Source organism: Catharus ustulatus, chromosome Z (genome assembly GCF_009819885.2).
Source record: "Catharus ustulatus isolate bCatUst1 chromosome Z, bCatUst1.pri.v2, whole genome shotgun sequence".
NCBI lineage: Eukaryota > Metazoa > Chordata > Aves > Passeriformes > Turdidae > Catharus > Catharus ustulatus.
Window position 1 is genome coordinate 63,153,157 of NC_046262.2, and position 18,349 is coordinate 63,171,505.

The 18,349-nt window shown below is 43.7% G+C and overlaps 1 protein-coding gene across 5 annotated transcripts in view; it reads right to left on the minus strand.

Moving 5' to 3' along the window:
* Window positions 1–208: 208 nt before the first annotated feature.
* The window catches only part of CORO2A (coronin 2A), a 65,937-nt gene continuing 47,796 nt past the window's right edge, over window positions 209–18,349 (minus strand). For all 5 annotated transcript variants that reach the window (XM_033084771.2, XM_033084768.2, XM_033084770.2 and 2 more), the window contains exons 5-12: window positions 17,992–18,171; window positions 17,037–17,153; window positions 14,715–14,819; window positions 14,290–14,386; window positions 12,397–12,509; window positions 11,228–11,318; window positions 10,665–10,936; window positions 209–8,744 (exon numbers count right to left, since the gene is read on the minus strand). In XM_033084771.2, coding sequence (XP_032940662.1) covers window positions 8,613–8,744; window positions 10,665–10,936; window positions 11,228–11,318; window positions 12,397–12,509; window positions 14,290–14,386; window positions 14,715–14,819; window positions 17,037–17,153; window positions 17,992–18,171 — 1,107 coding nt within the window. In that variant the 3' untranslated portion in view covers window positions 209–8,612. The remainder of the gene's footprint in view (window positions 8,745–10,664; window positions 10,937–11,227; window positions 11,319–12,396; window positions 12,510–14,289; window positions 14,387–14,714; window positions 14,820–17,036; window positions 17,154–17,991; window positions 18,172–18,349) is intronic.

Below are 18,349 nucleotides of genomic sequence, written 5' to 3' on the forward strand. Positions count from 1 at the left end.
CAACACCTACACATGTTGTCCACACATTGTCCTGACAGCAGTTAAGGTACGTACGATTCTCTCACATTCTCAGTCCTAAATTTGGACTACTAATTCCAGTCTTGGGTCCAAATAAAATGATAGTAATTCAATGACTTCGTGTTGTGCCTTCACTTGTTACTTAAGGCTCATTTGCATGATTTTATGCACAGTAACAGAAACGTGTACAATATATTGGGATACAAATGTTTTATTTAATGTTGAGCATATAGGCTAAAAACAATATAGTTAACAACTGAAACATACCCTCATCGCTGAGAGGATGTAAGAAAGAAGCCCCTTCTCCAAGGACAACAATCAGATACAAGGGCACTGGCTGTTAAGGTGTCTCAGCATGTACTTACAAGAACTGAATAATACGACTATAACAGAATTACTCTCAATAAGTGATTACTAAAGAAACTGAGGCATTTACAACATACAAGCTTGAAGTGCCAGTGTTCACTTCAGTAAATTTCTGTGGGTAGGAAAACACTCCTCCTCTCTGATTTTTGGCAACGGCTTATAGCAGAAAGCTGCAAATGAAGAGATCCATTTTTTAATACAGCATTTATTGTTCCTGAGAAAGGCTCATGCACTTAACATAAAATCAAATTAAACCCAAGTACATTACCAAAATAATTCAATTAATATAATTTATTTCCCACGTCACAAAGTGAGTGTGATCTCAGGTGCTCCTATTCTATGGTAAACAGTTTAATTATATTTACACATTTTTATATAAATCACCATTGTAAGAGTACTCTAAAAGCAAAGATAGACAGCATTTGTATGCTCTGACATTTTGTTGTTTTGTTGAAGTCTCTAAATATCTCAATTTTCAGACCTCATTGTTTATTATCTCTAGAGAAGACCATTTTCATCTTTTCATCTTCACATTGGAATATGCTCTAAACTATTTGCTTGGACTTACCGTACATGAAACAATAGTTCCCTCTTCTGGTCTGAGATAATGCTACATTTAGGGCAGAGAAATCTCTTCAGAACAGAATTCTGGTTAATGTTTACTGAAGGTGAGGGTTTTCTTCCCTAATTGAACAACCTTACAATAACACAAAAAAGCCCTAAAGTCTACCCACAAAGAAATCAAGCACATAAAGAAAAAGAGGTGTAGAAATCAATGAAGTATTGGATTGTGGGACTTTGCATTCGATTTCAGCTGAAGGCACTGATAGCTGCAACAGATGTAAGTAAGGATCTGTCACCATTTTGATAGTGAAACATAAATTCTCTGGAATGCATTGATTCCCAAACTCTCGGGTTTTTTAAAAAAAGTGGTACAAATCACTGATTTGGAAGGAGGAATTTATTTTAAACAAGTGTTTAAGTCAAGGTCTTGTGCTTTTGGACCGGAGCATCGATTACATAACCAAAGATCAGCTACATACTAATTTTAAAAAGTAACCACCCACTGAGAGAAGGGACAATGGATAGAGGAAGTAAGGCAAAGAACCTCAAGGCCCCAGATTCACAGGACAAAGACACCAATTGTCATCCCCACCTTGAACAAAGCATTAGGAAGGAAATTTGTCAAGGGGCACAAGCAACTAAAACTAGCTTTTGTTCTCTCATAAGGGTTTTTGTGTGAAATGCAGCCCAGTACAGCACAGTATCAGCATGGAAGAGCTGAAACACTCTGGGTTACCTGCAGCTGGAGACAAATGGCAGGTACAGAGTCAATCTTGCGAACAAATGGTACCAAACTCTCCTCTGGAACAATGCCTTCAAGGAAGTTCACACTACAAGCCTTGCTTCACAGACTTCCAGTATGGAAGTCTAGTATGGCAAGGAGAGTCTGGGAAAAACCTGATGATCTCTGTAGGACAGGACCTGTACAGAACAGAAGTTCCCCAAAGCACCCCCTCTTAGAAACAAGAGCCATCCTGAAAGGGGTGAGACTGCAGAGGTTCACATGGAGGTGGGGAAAGCAAGAGCTGGAACTCCCAAGCCCAGCTCTAGAGGTGTGATACAGAAGATAAAACCCTGTCTTAACCATTAGGAAACTTTATTTAGCATTCTGTGAACTTTGAGTGGTCCCACAGGATTAGAAAACTGGGCATACTCCAGTAAGACAGGCAGAAAAGACTGATACGCTTAATTTCCATTTCTTCAGTGCTCAGTTGGTTTTATAATTGACTGCAAAAAACCACAGTGAACTTTATCAGGGAACTGGGTGGTGGCCTTTCCTCTCTGATGTCTAAAAGATACTGTTCCAAGAGCCACATATTCCCAAAATTAGTAACCCAATTGTTTCAGTTGTGATAACTAATAAAAACTCCTTTCCAGGCATACGAAGGCGCCTGCAGCTAAAATGCTCCTGTAAAAGGAACATCTTCTATAGCAACATGGTCATCTTTAGGTAGCTGAAAGGGTATTTGCTCCTTTCTGGTATTCAAATGAATAGCCAAACAAGTCTGCTGTATTTGCCTCCCAATGGGGAGAGAAGCACATGTTTTGAGCCAGGTGTTTATTTGTATGTTACTTTCATGAAAGGTGGCACACTTTTCATGAAGGTGTGATACACTTCAGATCAGAGTGTCTGAGCCTTGAGAACACACTTACAATCCCTCCCTTGAATCGATTTTCAACCACTTTCAGCAGCAATAGAAAGTAAAATCAGTTCCTTATTTTGCATCTTGCTGCAAATGTTGCTACTTCTACCACTTTTCCTGCTGGGACAAAGCATCTTGTGCCCTTGTTCATGAAATGGTGCTTAAGCAGAATTTCACTTAAATCTTCCCAAACAAGCTGCCTCACAAATCACAATGGACATATTAAACATATATATATTTTTTTAAATGCTCAGGTAAACTCACATGAAAAAATTCTGTAGGAACATCTTTGTGAAAACTGAAGAATCCATAGCCCCAGGCCCTGGCAAAAAATGTACCTAAACATTTTGTATCACAATCAGATACACTGCAACTGACCCAGAAGTTAAGCTTTAAAGAAGCTGATGTGTTCTGTAAAGGTTATCAGCAGGAAGTAAAGTTTGATTCAAAACACACTACCCTCACTTTTAGGTAATTATACCCTACAGACTGCCCCTCAGGTTTACTCACCAGAATTTTTTGTTCCTTGCTCAAAATTGTTCACATCAAGTCCTGCAGAGATATGGAATCAGTGCAAAGATTTAACTTTGGCATGCAAAACAGATAGATCTGAAGCTGAGGCAAGGTAGTGATGGTATTTTCTGGTATTTTCCCATGGACCCACGAGTCAAGATGTTGAAAATATAAAGCAACAAATCCAACACAAAGCAGGAAAAGCTTTGTCCTCAGAAGCCCAGTCACCCACTCTAATACAGAGGGAAGAATATGAGGCAACATTCAAAGCAGATGAAGGCCCAAGCTCTCTACTGTTAAAGGAAATAAAATTATGCTGCCTCTACCCACTTCTAATGCCCCTCACATATGCTATCCATATCTCATGGCTAAGCAGTGAGAGAGACAAAAATCACTTTCTGCTATTAAGATAATCCTCATGGTTGGTTTATGGTTGGATCACAGTTATTGGATGTGCAAATTTCTACTCAAGATAAAACATGCCAAAACAAGAGGAGAGAAAATCAGAAGGGGAACCAATCTTCATTTATGTATGCAGTCATTTTAAGAACTTGCTTAAACAGATTATTGTGAAGCATTTTTTCACAAAGACGGATTTGGACAGAACTGGGCATAATGTGTGTCATGTTGTGACACAGAAAATTAAACTCATAAACTTTTTTCCTCTAATTTTGCACAAAGATCTTTCTCAGGAGAGATTACTTTGCTGACAGAAGCAGCAATTGCCAGTAGCTTGGAGGAGCAGATTTTTGAGCGTGGTAGCTCTAACCACGCAGTCTCAGTCCCAGCCTTGTCAGGACCAACAACAAGGGGTTTCCTAGGTGCATGTGGGCCACTTCAAACAACTGGAAGGAAGTGACAAGTGATAGATAGAGGACTCTGCTGTCCACCACAGGGATCAGAAGCCTGATATCTGCTGATCAGATTTAGGGAGGTTTGCTGCTTGTGTGGGGCTTTTGTTGTGCAGAAGCTACCAAGGCTTATCTGGATTTCTACTACACAGTAGTGCCTTTTCACAAGGGTACCAAAGACACCACCAGGGGTGACCTGAGAATTATCAAGTGTAACTAGCAGGCTTTAGAGCACTGCTGAAGAGCACAGACACCCAAGCAGTTTTCTCCATTGTACCCAAAGAGAACTCAGCAGAAACTGTGCATCAGGTTGCACAGCTGCTGTTCATAGCAGACTTCTAATTCCCACAAGTATGGCAGCCATGGTGAGAATCTGAAGAAAATAACTAGGTTCTAAGGAGAAGGAAAGCTGGCAGAGAAAAAGGGATGTTGTTGAGGTAGATAAGTAGATACCTGTTGTGTACCGGACTAGGGAGGTTCAAAATAAGGAGGTTAAGGTATACTTCAACACCCTGTATGCATACAGGTTTGTGAAGCCATATGGGTTTGACCCAAGTGTGCAAGTGAAGGCCAGTGGCATTGCAAGGCCTCTCTCAGCGTTCTTTGAAAGGTGCAGGTGAGTGGGAAAAGTTGCAAATGGCTGACTCTCAGCCCTGCCTTCTAACTGTGAAAGGAAGATGAAGTACAGCCGCATGCAATCCTTTGGAAGATGTTGGAGAAAATTCCCCTGGAAAGCATTTACAAAGGCATGTAGAATCAGAAGGTGCTCGGGAGTAGTCTACCTGGACTTCTGAGCAAAAAATTAGAAAATGTTTACAAAACAAATCCAAACTGTTGAACCCTTAGTGACCTGCAGAAAGGGACAGCACAGATTCAAGCAAGTTTAGAGACCATGTAAAAGTGGAAGGAGCAAAAGGCGAAGCAGACAGTTGTGCTGACCTTTGGGAGCATCTCAATAGGAAAAATACAGGGCTGGGCTGGAAGGAATGTGATAAAGCACAGCAAGGACAATTGCACCATCCTGCAGTTAAAGGGGACTAGGTCCTTGCACTGGCACATGCTGGGGACTTGTGAAGCTGACAAGCAGCCTTGCAGAGAAGTTCTGTAAGATCCTGCTGGACAGTAATCTGAGTTTGAGTCAGCAACACTGGCTTCCTGCAAAAATTACCAACACTATCCTCAGCTGTATTTAGAAGTGCATTAAGAGCAGCTCAGGGGAATTTGTCCTTCCTCTACCCTCAGTGCTGGTGAGGCCATATGAGGAATGCCAAGTCAGTCCTGGGTTCCCCAGCACAGACAAGTTGTAGATAGACTGCAGTGGCTCCAGCATAAGCTCAGAGATCTCTGAAATGGTGCTGCAGCATGTCCAAGAGGCAATTCCTGATACTGCAACTTCACTTCAGTGCCCCCCTGCAGCTCACAGCCACCCTGTGCTAGGGATGGATGCTACCCAGCCCAAGACCAACAAGGGTGATCTGCTGCTTCCCACTACAGGGCAAATGAGGGGGCATCATCTCCATGTTCTCCTCTGCTTGTAGCCCCTTGAGCACATAAGGGTATAGCCTCCCAAGACGAAAAATAAAGTGAGAATGACAACTATTGTTTTATTCTGCATTTGGCAGCTGGCATGGAGTAGAGGGTGAAGATGTGAAGTGCTGTGGCTCTAAATCCAGCAGGCAAGCTAACACTGCAGGGCTGTGTTTTAGTCTCTCTTTGAGGTTAAGCAGCTGTAACACCGTAGCTGCAAAGGCGCTGCAGGCTCTTCCTCTGCCTCCCATACTAATTTGCCTGCTGCTGCCTTTTTATAGGCTTTGCTCAGAGCACTGAGACTGCATCGGCCCCTGAGGAGGGACACAGTGCCTGCCCAGACACTCTCACCAGCCCAAGGTTCCTTACGAGACCAGGAGGTCAGGAGGTTACAGTGTCCTCACAACATGACATAGTCTTCGTCCAGCAATTTCCATTTTTTTCCCTTACACTAAAATATGCTACCAAAAACATTTAAAATTACACGTCAAATGCAGCCATGAATGACTCCACACCCAAAGCTGTAAGGGATCAACAAACCACTACAGTGAAAGACAGCTCCAAGCACATGAGCACAGGTGATGGTTCTTCATATTTTCACCACAGCTACTATGCCCCGGTGAATCAGAGCAAAACAAAGCAAAACAAAAACAACAAAATGAGCTTTAAAGAGAGCTACAGACCTCAGCAGGCTTCAGCCCACACATTTTTTCCTAGTGATTGGAGATATCCAGCATCCTGGCAGTAAGTGTAATGGGAATTTCCTTTGTGTTCTGATCCAGCTGGAGGTTGCAGCTGCTATATTGTGCTTGTATTGTCCATGCTGCTTCAGTCTGCTAAATCAAAATCCCACCTTCAAGTAAGTAATTTTGGTAATAATATATTAAACCCTCCTCATGTGGAATATCTAAAAAAGCCTGGCCAGAGTGTACTGCACAGGAGAGCCAGGACTGCAAGACAGCAGCAGACACCTCACCACACAGAATGCATCTCCAGCAGGACTCAGTTTACTCGAGGCAACACACACAGCAATTCAGAACAGTGTGAAATGGCCAGCCCTTTGTGGCATCAAGGGCAACTGGGAAAGATGTAAAAAGACAGGGCAGGGCCATGGGTATAACACTGTGTACAGCCCACCTACTAGTGTAAGGCCACAGCTTGACACAAGTGAAAGAGACAGTAGGTGACACTCCTTTCTGATCTTGATTCAGCTTAAGTTTCAGTCTCTTCAACAATACAATAATAAAACAACAATCTTGCATGTATCAAAAAGTAAAACTCTAAATATATTTATTATTCAGTTATATTTGCTTTTCATTGCACAGATTTGGTTTTTATCCCCATGTTCAACAGTTTTTTTACAAAGCTTTAGGAGTTCTAGAAACTGTTAGAATAATCACTCAAGACTATTTAGGCACAGATCATGAACGCGTAACTCCATTTCCTCGAGTTTTTTTCCATGTGAAAGATTAGTGGTTGCAGTTAAGCTCCAAATTTAAATACATTTCACAGTCCACGCTTTTACAGGCATACTGTCTAAAAAAGAAGTTTTGATTAAATAGTCTCACTAAAGCCTAAACGAAAGCACCTTCTTTTCCATAAACGCTGAAATCAACACAACCCTAGGATAAGAACCATAGTGGCCAACCATTCTCTATGCTAGTCAGTCATAGAATAACAAAGAAACAGTCCTCAATATGATGTAAAAATCCCCTGGAAAAAATTACTTTACTTTGGAAATAATTTAAATAATTTATTTTGTATGAAAAAAATAAGCAAAAAAAAAAATGCAGCCAAAATGCATTTGGTGACAAGGATGTGTCCTAGATGTATTCCCTGGGCCTAGCTGATTCTGTGATTTCTATGTGCCACAACAGAGGTGCACAGTTACAGATTAAACAGTGTTTGCTTGATCTGCCTGGGTTTAAGACATCTCCATAAGGTCCAGCATCAAGCCAGAGAGCTGGTGCTGAAGGGCACAGATCAGCGTGGCCACAGGGCTGAGGAAGGCTGAGCAGCTGGACAGAAAGCAGGGGGCTGGACAACACAGCTAGCAAGAGGGAACCTGCAGCTGTAGACAGCTGCAGGAATGGGACAAGGTGCTGGCACCTGGGAGCTAAGGAAGCAGCTGCTGCAGGCATTAAGGATATGTGATACTCCAGTAACCCTGGAGGGCTGCTCAGGACTGGCCACGGCCCTGTGATCTTACTGTGTGGTTGACACAACACTTCTAGCACCATTGCTGAAATGCCTGCAGTGGGTTGGGGGTCCAACTCCCCACTCATCCTTTTAAACCCTCTTGGAAAATTCCCCCGCTGTCAATACTGTGCAGCTTTAAATATCCTCATATCTCTGATGACCCCCAGTTGACTGCAGCTGGTCTTTGGCAGAAGGAGGGAAAGAAGGCCACTGACTCCCAGGACACAGAGACTCTTCAGCTTTTCTGGTGAGAACTAGCCCGCACCAACCTTTTTAAGCACAACCTCCAACACCGACTCCCCTTTTCCTATCACAAAAGTGCCAGCCCTTGGCACCCCCAGTGCAGCCTCCCACTCAGAGCGGGACTATCCCCAGCACCAGGTCAGGGCAGCCATGGCTTTCCCAATCCACCTGGGAGCAGGGCCAAGCTGTGGGGGGAGAGGGGAGTGTAAGGATCACTTTGGAGCTAGAGGTGCCTCTGAAGCTCAGCAGAGTGGACTCCCCCTGGCAAGGGGACAGCGGCCACAGGAGCCACATTGCCAGGCCCCAGGGTGAGAACAGAAGCTGGCAGCTGCCTTCAGTCTCCCATTCTCCTGTCATTGGAGGGGCAGCAAAACAGGCAATTCCTAGAGCTTAACACGTAGCTTCTCCAAGACCAGAAGAGCAAGATTTTCCAAAGTCTCTCACTAGGATTAACACACAAGCTTCTGACATTGGTGAGCAGGCAAGCAAGGGGAGCCTGAAGAAGCACAGCAAATCCATCAAAAATTGTCTGGTGACGATTAAGGAAATGTGACCACCACAAGCCAGGGAAGTCCATGCTGCCTGAAATATCAATTTTACCCCCTGTAAGAAACCTAGGAGGAGTTATCTGCAGGAACTGGAGTCTCCCCCTGTGTCCAGGGGTACAAATAGTTGCAGGCCAGCAACCTCAGTAATTGCCTGTGTCCGTGCAGAGATTTCTGAGCTCCAGCTCCAGCTGTTTAATTTGGACATCTCTCTGGATTAGCAACTCACGTAGTCGACGGATTTCTTCCTGTTGCCGGTAAAACATCTGTAAAAGCTGTAAGAAAACACACATTTTATTTACTTTACACTAAGAAAATGCAGGCTTAATTTGACAGTGAAGTGACAGAGCTGTCACTTCTGAGAGAAACATCTAAAGAGGAGGCCTGTTGTCCTGCTCCTGTTGTCCACTAGATTGGGCTGTGACTGCATGTGTTTCACAGAAAGTATTTGGAGTCTAAATTCCTGGGTTTGCCACATCTCCTTCTCTGACCTTGGCCAAGTCCTTTTTCTTCTTCCAGTTGCGATGAGCAAAGTCTTTTTTTTTTGTACTACTGTGTTACTGTACTGTATCTTATTTTAATTTGGTTTGGAAAACCAAACCTTTCCACATCATCACTGGATCTTTGGAGGAAAATTGCACCCTTCTACAGGACCACTGCTACAACAGACCCATATTTGTCGCTCCAGGAGGATGCAGCCACCATTTAATGGGACTGCCACCAACACCCTGCCTGACGGGGTGTCAGGCTGTATTCTGATTCTGTCAGTGTTTTGGTTTTTGTATTACTGTATTTTATTTTCATTTTCCTGGTAAAGAACTGTTATTCCTATTCCCATATCTTTGCCTGAGAGCTCCTTAATTTCAAAATTATAATAATTCAGAGGGAGAGGGTTTACATTTTCCATTTCAATAAAGGCTCCTGCCTCCCTTAGCAGACATCTGTCTTTCAAACCAAGACAGAGATGAATATTGTGTGCATGTTAAGAGACATTTTACTGATGTATGGTTATGTTATTGTGGTTTATTGTTTGGACGCTCTCTGTTCTCCCCATAGACCCCCTTCCAACCCCTGTGTTGTTGGATGGCCTTGGTTGGCAGGATATGTGGAGGGAGGACATGTACATGTGCCCCTTGCATGGGGCAGGCTTGTTACTAGGAGGCAGGCATGACAACACCTCACCTCCAATCAAGCCGTAAGAAAGTCTCCACAACAGACAGCAAAGAAGAGTTGACTGACAGACTTTGAGAAGGCCAGGGTGGCCTAATGCAACACCAGGGCTATAAAAGGCAGAGCAGCCATTTTGTGGGCAGGCACATGGCAATTGGTTACAAACTGTCAGCGCTGCTCTTTTACCTTATTCAGTCCTTCATTGCATTTGTTAAGGTTTAATAAACCTTTGAAAATTTTTAAGTGAGTAGTCATTTCTCACAGGGAAAAAAAATTATTCCAGGATTCCTAAAAGCAAACACATTGTACGTAGCTGAAAATGTCTCTGAGCTGCCAGCAGTGGGAGGCTGACAAACCACCACAGAGATGTACCACTGTGCCAGCTTTGATTACAATACAGAGAGGTGGTTTTCCATGACTAAAGACAGATGATGGAACTGCCAGGATCTTTTCTGGAGCCTTTCTCAGTGCATGCTGCAGCCAGCAGCCAACCTCGGTAACACTGCACAAAAAGTTGTCCCTCACCAGTGAGCTGCAGAGGCAGACTCTTTCTCATGTCAGGGTCCAAAATACAGTCAGGCAGTTAAGACTACATGGATGCACCACAGGTGCACCCACCCCTTTCACAGGAATCCCTGCTGCCTCACCCAGCTTGCTGACTGCAGTTCTCATCAAAGGTTTATCCTGCATAAGCCCCCTTCTCGTCTCCAGAACTGGAAGTCACAAGGGCCTCCTTGCCCCCAGACAGCTACCAGGCAGGTCTGTGCCACAGGAATGCCTAGGAAGTGAAAAAGCTGACTTTCCCCTCCTTTCCTGACTCCCTCAGCTGGGGTGCTGCTGGGCCAAATTTATACTTCCCATGTGGCAGTCAGAGCTTTTGACACCACAAAGAACAAAGAAGCTTGCACTGACACAGGCCTGCAAAATAAACTCTCGATGAATTGCCACCATGTGAATGGCATCCTTTTGTCATCTGGCTTTGGGCTTCCCCAGTGGCCCCAACACTTCACCCTAGACATTCATACCTCATTTTCAGTTTTTGGTGGTGGACACTCAAATACATCAAAGCCATTGGAGAGGCACATTTGTTCATTTTTTGGCAGTTTCTCCTCCACTTTCGGCCATTTTCTGACATCTTCAATCTCTCTTGGCTTCTGCTTGTCCTCCAGTAATACCCTTCCTCCTCCTCCCTGTTGCTGGCTCAGGTCAGTAGCTTTCGTGAATGGCTCTGGCTCAAGAAACTGTGGCGGGGAGTTCACAGCTTCAGAGCCTGGTCTCAAGGATACCAAGAGAGGCCCTAGGGAGGGAGGAAAGGAGTGAGCACTCACAAACAACAACCACAGAAATCAGCGTAAGCAATTCATAGAAACAACCAGCTGTAAGCAATTAATTCAGAGATAAACATGGAAGCACTTCACTGGAGCAGCTTCCAGATTTTACAGTCACTAAGTTATTTTAGCTTCCAGCCATATTTACTACATCCCTCCTTTTCCTTCTTTCCTCTTTCTCTGGCAGGTAATAGGCCAGAGAGCTGGGAGGAGATTATCCAAGCCCTGGGGAGCTGAAGGGGAGCTCTCCATGTGCTGACCTTTGTTAACCCCGTTGAGCCATTCTTGTGCTGTCAGTGCCGGTTGGGCTGCTGCAGTCAAGGGGTAGATATCTTCCTGGTATGATTCCGACTGGAAGAAAACAAAAGTCCAGAGTAATTGTGTCAGTGAGATTTTGGCTTAGAGAGCTCTCGATTGTGGTGGCGAAATCAATTTATTCTCCTTCAGCACAGGGAGTGTCATGAGCACTCACCGGCACGGACATAAAGTCTTTTCACCTGCTCTGAACCCTTCCCTCTCTGCTCCTCACCTCAACTCAGAAGAACTGCATCTGAAGGCCTAATTTAATTCCTGCCAGTAAGGTCTTCAGACTGGGGGAGGTTGACACAGGCTAACTCAACTCCCATGAAATCATGTTCCCGAGAATGAATATGTGGATACAAAGGATGGACAAGTCACAAAGCATCAGCTGATTATCAACTGACAAAAAATGGCCAAGGAGATAAAGCTGGAGGAACATGCCTGGTTGGAAGTTGGAATGAGCATTAGCTCTCCTGTGTCTCTGAATTCAAGGAACTCACACCTTTTTTCATATTCTACTTTCTGGACGTAAAGGGCACAGTAGTGACATTTCCTTTGTACCAATCTCACATGGGAGCTACCTTTGCTAGGTACAGATTCAAAGCCTGTTTCTTTCTCTAATGACACTAGCTTTGAGACTTACTCCTACATCACCCTCAGTGCAACTGGTTGTGTCATACATGCTGCAGAACAACTGTCTGTAACACAACTCTACCCAAGGGGTAGAGACCCATTAATTCATAGCTCCAGTTTCACCAGGGTGATTCTTCTTCCTTCCAGAAGGAGATTTTTGTGCCACCCAATGTCCGCTCCAACCCCTCTCTCTCTTTCATCATTATGTCAAACAGATTCTATTGGAGAAGTTTACAGATACCTTGGAGATCTGGTAGCATGTCTTGGAAAGTCAGATATTAATCAGATATTAAACAGAGTCCTAGTTCTTGAGTTACCTAGACAGGGTTTGTTGGCAGGGGTGCCCCAGAAACTGGCCAGCTATGTCTCTCATGCGAGGAGAGAGAAAAATCTCCTGTTCTTCCTACTCTCCTGCCCCCAAGAGTCACTGAGAGGAAGTAGTGCCCTCATTTTGCAGTGATATTTGCCTCAGATATGAACATGACCTGAGACTTACCCGTCGAGGCACAATCATGGAGATGGGCTCAATCAGGCTTTTAGTTGGAATCAGTTTGTAGAAACGGAAAATTTCACAAGCTGCCACATCAAGACCTCTCTTTGGCATCATTCCTGGGGGAAGAGCATGAAATAAATGGAGATTAAATCTCCTTAGGAAAGTTAGCATTATTAGCCATGTGAAAAGGGTCATCAAACAATGAAAAGAGTCATAGCATCCATGCCACATCAGCATGGTTTGAGGTCTACATCCAAAACTGGCACAAATGAGAGGACTAAATAATTATTTTTTCTGTCAGATCATGTTGTTCCATATGGGATGTATGGTTTTCATGCTAAGCCTCCTGTTCTTTATTCATTCTAATGGCTCCCAACAGAGTGACCAGAACAGGACAGAACTGGCAGATGATGCCATAGGATTAGAGTATCAAGATCACTAGGAAGGGATTTCAGGACACCTAAAAAACATCAGAACAGCTGTCTATATATAGCTGAAATACCTTCCAGGGAAGTATCCTCCCCAACACTGTCCCAAAAGAGAAATGAGAATGGGAAAGGTGTGAACATCTCTTCTATCCATTTGTGTTTTAGGGACTGGCTAAGCCACACAAGGTCTCTTATTACCTGATAACCTCACTGGGTTTCTCTCCCATTAGCTTGTACAGCCTAAAGCTATATCCACACCAATTCCCTTAACAAAAGAGATTCCCTATGCTTGTAGACCTTGTTTCATGACACCCAAGCTTTGTTTTCTACTAATACCCAGTGACTTCATTAAGCAATAGATTCTATGTGCAGGTCTGTTGTTCCTTGCATTATAAATTCATTTAAAAGTGAATCTAAACTCCATTCCCCCATACAGTATTTTGTTTTGGTATTATGGAAGTTTTGTACAATAACCTCAGCAGTATGCTTGATCAGCTGAACAAAGCAGGTTAGGGAAGTAGACAAGATTCACTTAGGCCTTTTAAAAACACTTGTACACTTCCTTTCCATTAAATTATTTTTAAAGAGACTATGACAATGAGAAATAAGGATGTTGTACTGGAAGGATTATAAAAACTGAATAATGAGGAGATCCTTACGGTTAAGTTTTAAATAATATATTCTTTTTAATTTTTTCTGAAGGTAACTTGCAGGCACAAAATTCGGTGCTGCCAAATATTTGTACCAATGTCCTCTAAGAGTAGGAGTGTCCACAGGTAGTGTGGAGGGTGTTAATGATCCTAGAAACATGTAGAGGAATATGACTCTTAGAGTAGGCCAGAAAAGGTTCAAGAAAGGATTAACAATAAGGTCTGAGGACTGAAAGCTGAATTCTGTGACTTGAATTAGTTAAACAGTGGGTAGTACACAGACAGGTTTATAAGCAAGGGTCTCCAAGGGAGGAGAGGTGACTTAATCACAGTAGAGCTAAGTAGGAAATGTAAATAAAAAAGAAAGTAGGCTTCAATCAAAAGATTGAAGGCATTAAGCTGTGAAGCATCCGTTACCAGAGAAATCACAGAGTGGGAATTATAGAAATAGAGCTCAAAGACAAAAATCTTGAAGTAGACTGCCAAACAGCAAGGAGCATTCTCCACCTTTAAATCCAGAAAATCCTCCTTTCCACCTTGACCAAGCACGCAGGAGAGGAGATGCAGCAGTGACCAGTAAAACCTCCCAGCCCATGCTCTGTTGGTCAGAAAGGCGTTTTCCAAGCTCTGACCCTGTAACACCACCTGTCATATTTCTGTCAGCTGGGCCAAGCTGACTGTAAGCACCTGTAAACCTGTGTGGAAGAACCTGACCCATTCTCTTTTCTAAATCATATTTTGCATAGTCCTAGACTCTGGCAACCTCTAAAATAAAGAAATCACAAGCCTCTTGTAACATTAGACATTCTGCCACTCACCAATTCCCTTCTGTGGCAAGGGAGAACGATATTCCGTCAGGTAGTTCAGGTATGGTTTCTCAGGGCTTATCTCATAGTACCGTATGTTTCCATCACCCTAAAGGCAAAGAATCAATGTCAGCCAGACTCCGCTGTTCAGCATGACGGTATAAGAAGAATTCCTGGCCCAAGACACCATGCAGGATCAACAATGAACCAAATGTTTACCCTCAAATTCCTCTGTGGGAAGGTTAGGACCCAGCTGTATAAACACAGTACATCTGTAAACATGATAAAAGTGGCCTGATGATGAAGCACCCTCTGGCCCCACCCCATCTGCTCATAACACAACATGATTCAGAAGCATCTTTGACCTCAGTATGTAACAACACAGGCTGACAGCAGAATCAAACAGGCCTGCACTTGCTGGTGTGGAAAGCACTTACCTTTCCCACCACGTAAAGCATGTGTGTGTCAGAATCATAGATGGGAAACAGCAATCCTGAGGAGCCATCCAGATCCTCCTCCAGTAAAGGCACAGAAAGGTTATTCTGGGCAGGACAGAGGAAAAAGAGTCAGCTGCAATCACCTGTCCATCACCTCAAGTCCAGGACGCCTCACCTGAACCCCACCTGGCAGTGGTATGTGAGCAGAGCTCTGTAATGACCCACAGCCCTGAGCAGAGGCCATGCACAGACTGCTGCAAAGCTCTCTGCGTGGGAAATGGGGGCTCTGTCACAGGCCTTGACTGAGGGCAGGACATCAGCTCCTACCACTGGAAACCTCAGGCATCTGATGGCATTTCGGGGTAGGTACAGTTAGAACCATTACCTGCCTCAGGATGTGAAGGGCCTTCAGGGTACACCTGCACCACTGGTGTGAAATTCACACTGAATTTTACTCATGTTCTCAAAACTTCTAGTCAAGGCAATACTTTCACAGTGGTGCACCACCCACAAGAGCAGTCTGCATCAGCCAAGCAGCCTCAGCATTGCTCAGTGGGGAGGTACTTGATGCAAGTATAGAACCTCCCACTGGCTTTTTGCAGGCAAGCCATGGAGGAGGACACAGCACACCACTTCATATGCAAGCTGGGACATCTTGTACAAAGCTATCCCTGCACTGCTGAAGAGCGTGATTTTGAGAGGACCAAAAGGACAGACTCTGGTGTCCTATGGCTGTTCGTGTGATAATTCTCACATAAACATGTATTTAGCATAGGCTTAATGCACATTTTCTCCTGCAGAACTGACCAGCTGCAGGCTGCATTAAGCCAGAGCTGTTTAGATGCAAAGATGGTTATGGATCTGAGAAAGAGGCCTTCTGGGCAGGCCCTGTGCCAATCCCTGATCCTAAGGAGGCCTTACATACCTTGCCTCACAGATCTTCCCACTGTGTTCTTAAACCAAGCATGTAAAACCCTGACATGACACCCATGAAGTGTCACAGCGCTGCTTAGCATTGTGGAAAGCCTTCAGACAGCAGCATAGTGCTTTGCCTTTTGTGTGCAAAGAAGCCATGTCCAAACATAGTCAAAACATAGCAAATCATAGGCCTGGTCTACCAGCTTTGTCTGGCAACAAAGCGTGACAAAACTACAAAGAGACAAAAGATTGTGCTGCATGGTGGTTGATGCAAAGGGATATATTTAGACACTGACAAAGTAAAAACATCTCACTGCAGATGAAAGGGTAGATGAGAGCAGAGTTTCATAAGGCTAGCAGCCATCCTGACAGGAGATCATGTCTTGGAAGTGACCAGTTAAGCACTACCTCAGTACTCTACCATCAAGAATCATCAGAAATCAAAAAGCCGACACACTGCTCCTCATTGAGGGCTTCATCTATGTAGGATGCCTCTAAGAGCTCATTTCTCTTTCCAGCACCAGGACCAGTTTGCCAGCAAGACCAGTAAGAGCCACACTGTCAGAACTACAGTAACCACACAGAGGTCCTTGGAGCAATTTCTTCTTGTAGTGGGCTGCTCTGCTTTAACCTCAGTCAGCAGCTAGGTACCACACAGCCATTTGCTCACTTCCCATTGGTGGGATGGGCAAGAGAATCAGAAAAAAGGTAAGCCCATGGTTGAGATAAGAACAGTTCAGTAATTGGAAAAAAAAAAGCAAAACATAGAATAATACAATTGTAATAAAAAGAAAAGGGAGAGGAATAAAACTCTAGAAAAATAAGTGATGGACAACACAACCACTCACCACTCGCTGACCAATGCCCAACCAGTCCCTGAATGGCAATCCATGGCTCCTGGCCAACTCCCCCCAGTTGAGCATGACGTTCTATGGTACAGAATATCCCTTTGGCCAGTTCAGATCAGCTGTCCTGGATATCCTCCCTCCCGGTTTCTCGTGCACCTGCACACTGGCAGAGCATGAGACACTGAAAAGTCTTTGACTTAGGGTAAGCACTACTTAGCAACACCCTAAATGTCAGTGTGCTTTCAATACTAAATCCAAATCACAGCTTTGTGGCAACTACTGAGAAGAAAATTAATTCCATCCCAGCCAAAACCAGGACATGGGCACAGCATTCACTTTGATATCTTAGAGATATCTTTGTTATATTGAGAACTTCTCCAGAAACTCAGTTAGGTCTCAGAGTAGTAAGACCTATATACCCTTCAGGAGTCTGACACATCATTTCTGAATTGCTGTTACAAATCAATTCTTGTGTATGTGGCAGGTGGAAAGTTAAAATGACAGCAAAAGAGAGAAAACTGAAGCCGGTATGGTTAAGATTTTTGGTCCAACTCACTTGATCCCATAATGCAATTTGCCTATTATTCCACAAAGATGTTCCAGTAGAAAACAGCTTTTTCATGTTTCCAAGGAATAAGACTTTATTGACTCTGTGAGACTTGTAGCTTCCTTCCTGTAGAAAAAAAAGGACATTGCATGAGTAAGACAACATCTGTTGCATAGCTACATTTCACGTTACATGACAACTCTCATTCACCTACATCTGAAAATCTGCTCAGCCCAGCTGAATTACAGTCAGCAGGATTTCACAGGCATCTGAAAAAAGTGGCCTAAACTCTTCAGGATCATTCTCAAAAGCCCAGCCACAGATCATAGAATATTCTGAGTTGAAAGGGATACATAAAGATCATCAAGTCCAACTCTTAAGTAAATGGCCCATAAGGGGATCAAACCCCTATGGGTTTAAACAATTAAACAATCCTAGTGTTATCAGCACCCTGCTCTGACTAGCTGAGCCAATCTCACCTCCCTAACTATTGATTCACATATTTGCAAGACAGCAGTCTCTAGTAGTTGCAGGCAGGACTTTCTGTGTACACAAACCTGGGCAAATAAGTACAAAATGCAACCAGTTTCACCTAGCCAACAAAATCCAGGGAAAAAGAACAACCTTGATCATTTGGACAAATGTACACTTGCATCCACTTGTCCACCTGATCTCTACATTCCCTCCCATGATGTACCTCAGAGGGCTGCAGGAGGCACCTATGAAACAACACAATCCAAGAAAGGTTTCAAGGAGCAAGGAACACAGTATCAAGATACAAAATCCCTGTTTTCAACAATGACAGCAAGCGCTCCATGGAAAGTAGAAGGGAACAGCACCATACAGTGCCTTGGGCAACGCAGGGCACAGATGCTTTGTTTTATACAGCAGTGAAGCTACCCAGGAGAGGAAACACTCCAAGAGGTGAGATCAGATGGGCCATAAACCTCTGAACCAAACGCACCTGTAGCACTGTTCCAGCACGAGGGTCTATCACACGTATCTTTTTGTCCCTGCAAGCAGTGGCAAGGAGACTGCCATCTGTGTTGAATGACATGGAGAGGACCACATCTTTGTGAGCATCAAGAATCTTCACTGGCTTTGAAAGAACTGTGTCCTTGACATCAAGGTTCCAAATCATTATCTGGAGCAAAAATAATAAAAAAAAATCAGCCCTTTGCTGCCTCACACACCAGGGATTTAGTGCATTCTATTCACTTCTTCATCTTTTCTCTACATGTATAGGTCTTACCATCACAAGTGATTGTTTTCCAGCACTTAAAATAATTCCTGATACAAACAGCAATGTATCTGTGTCAGCT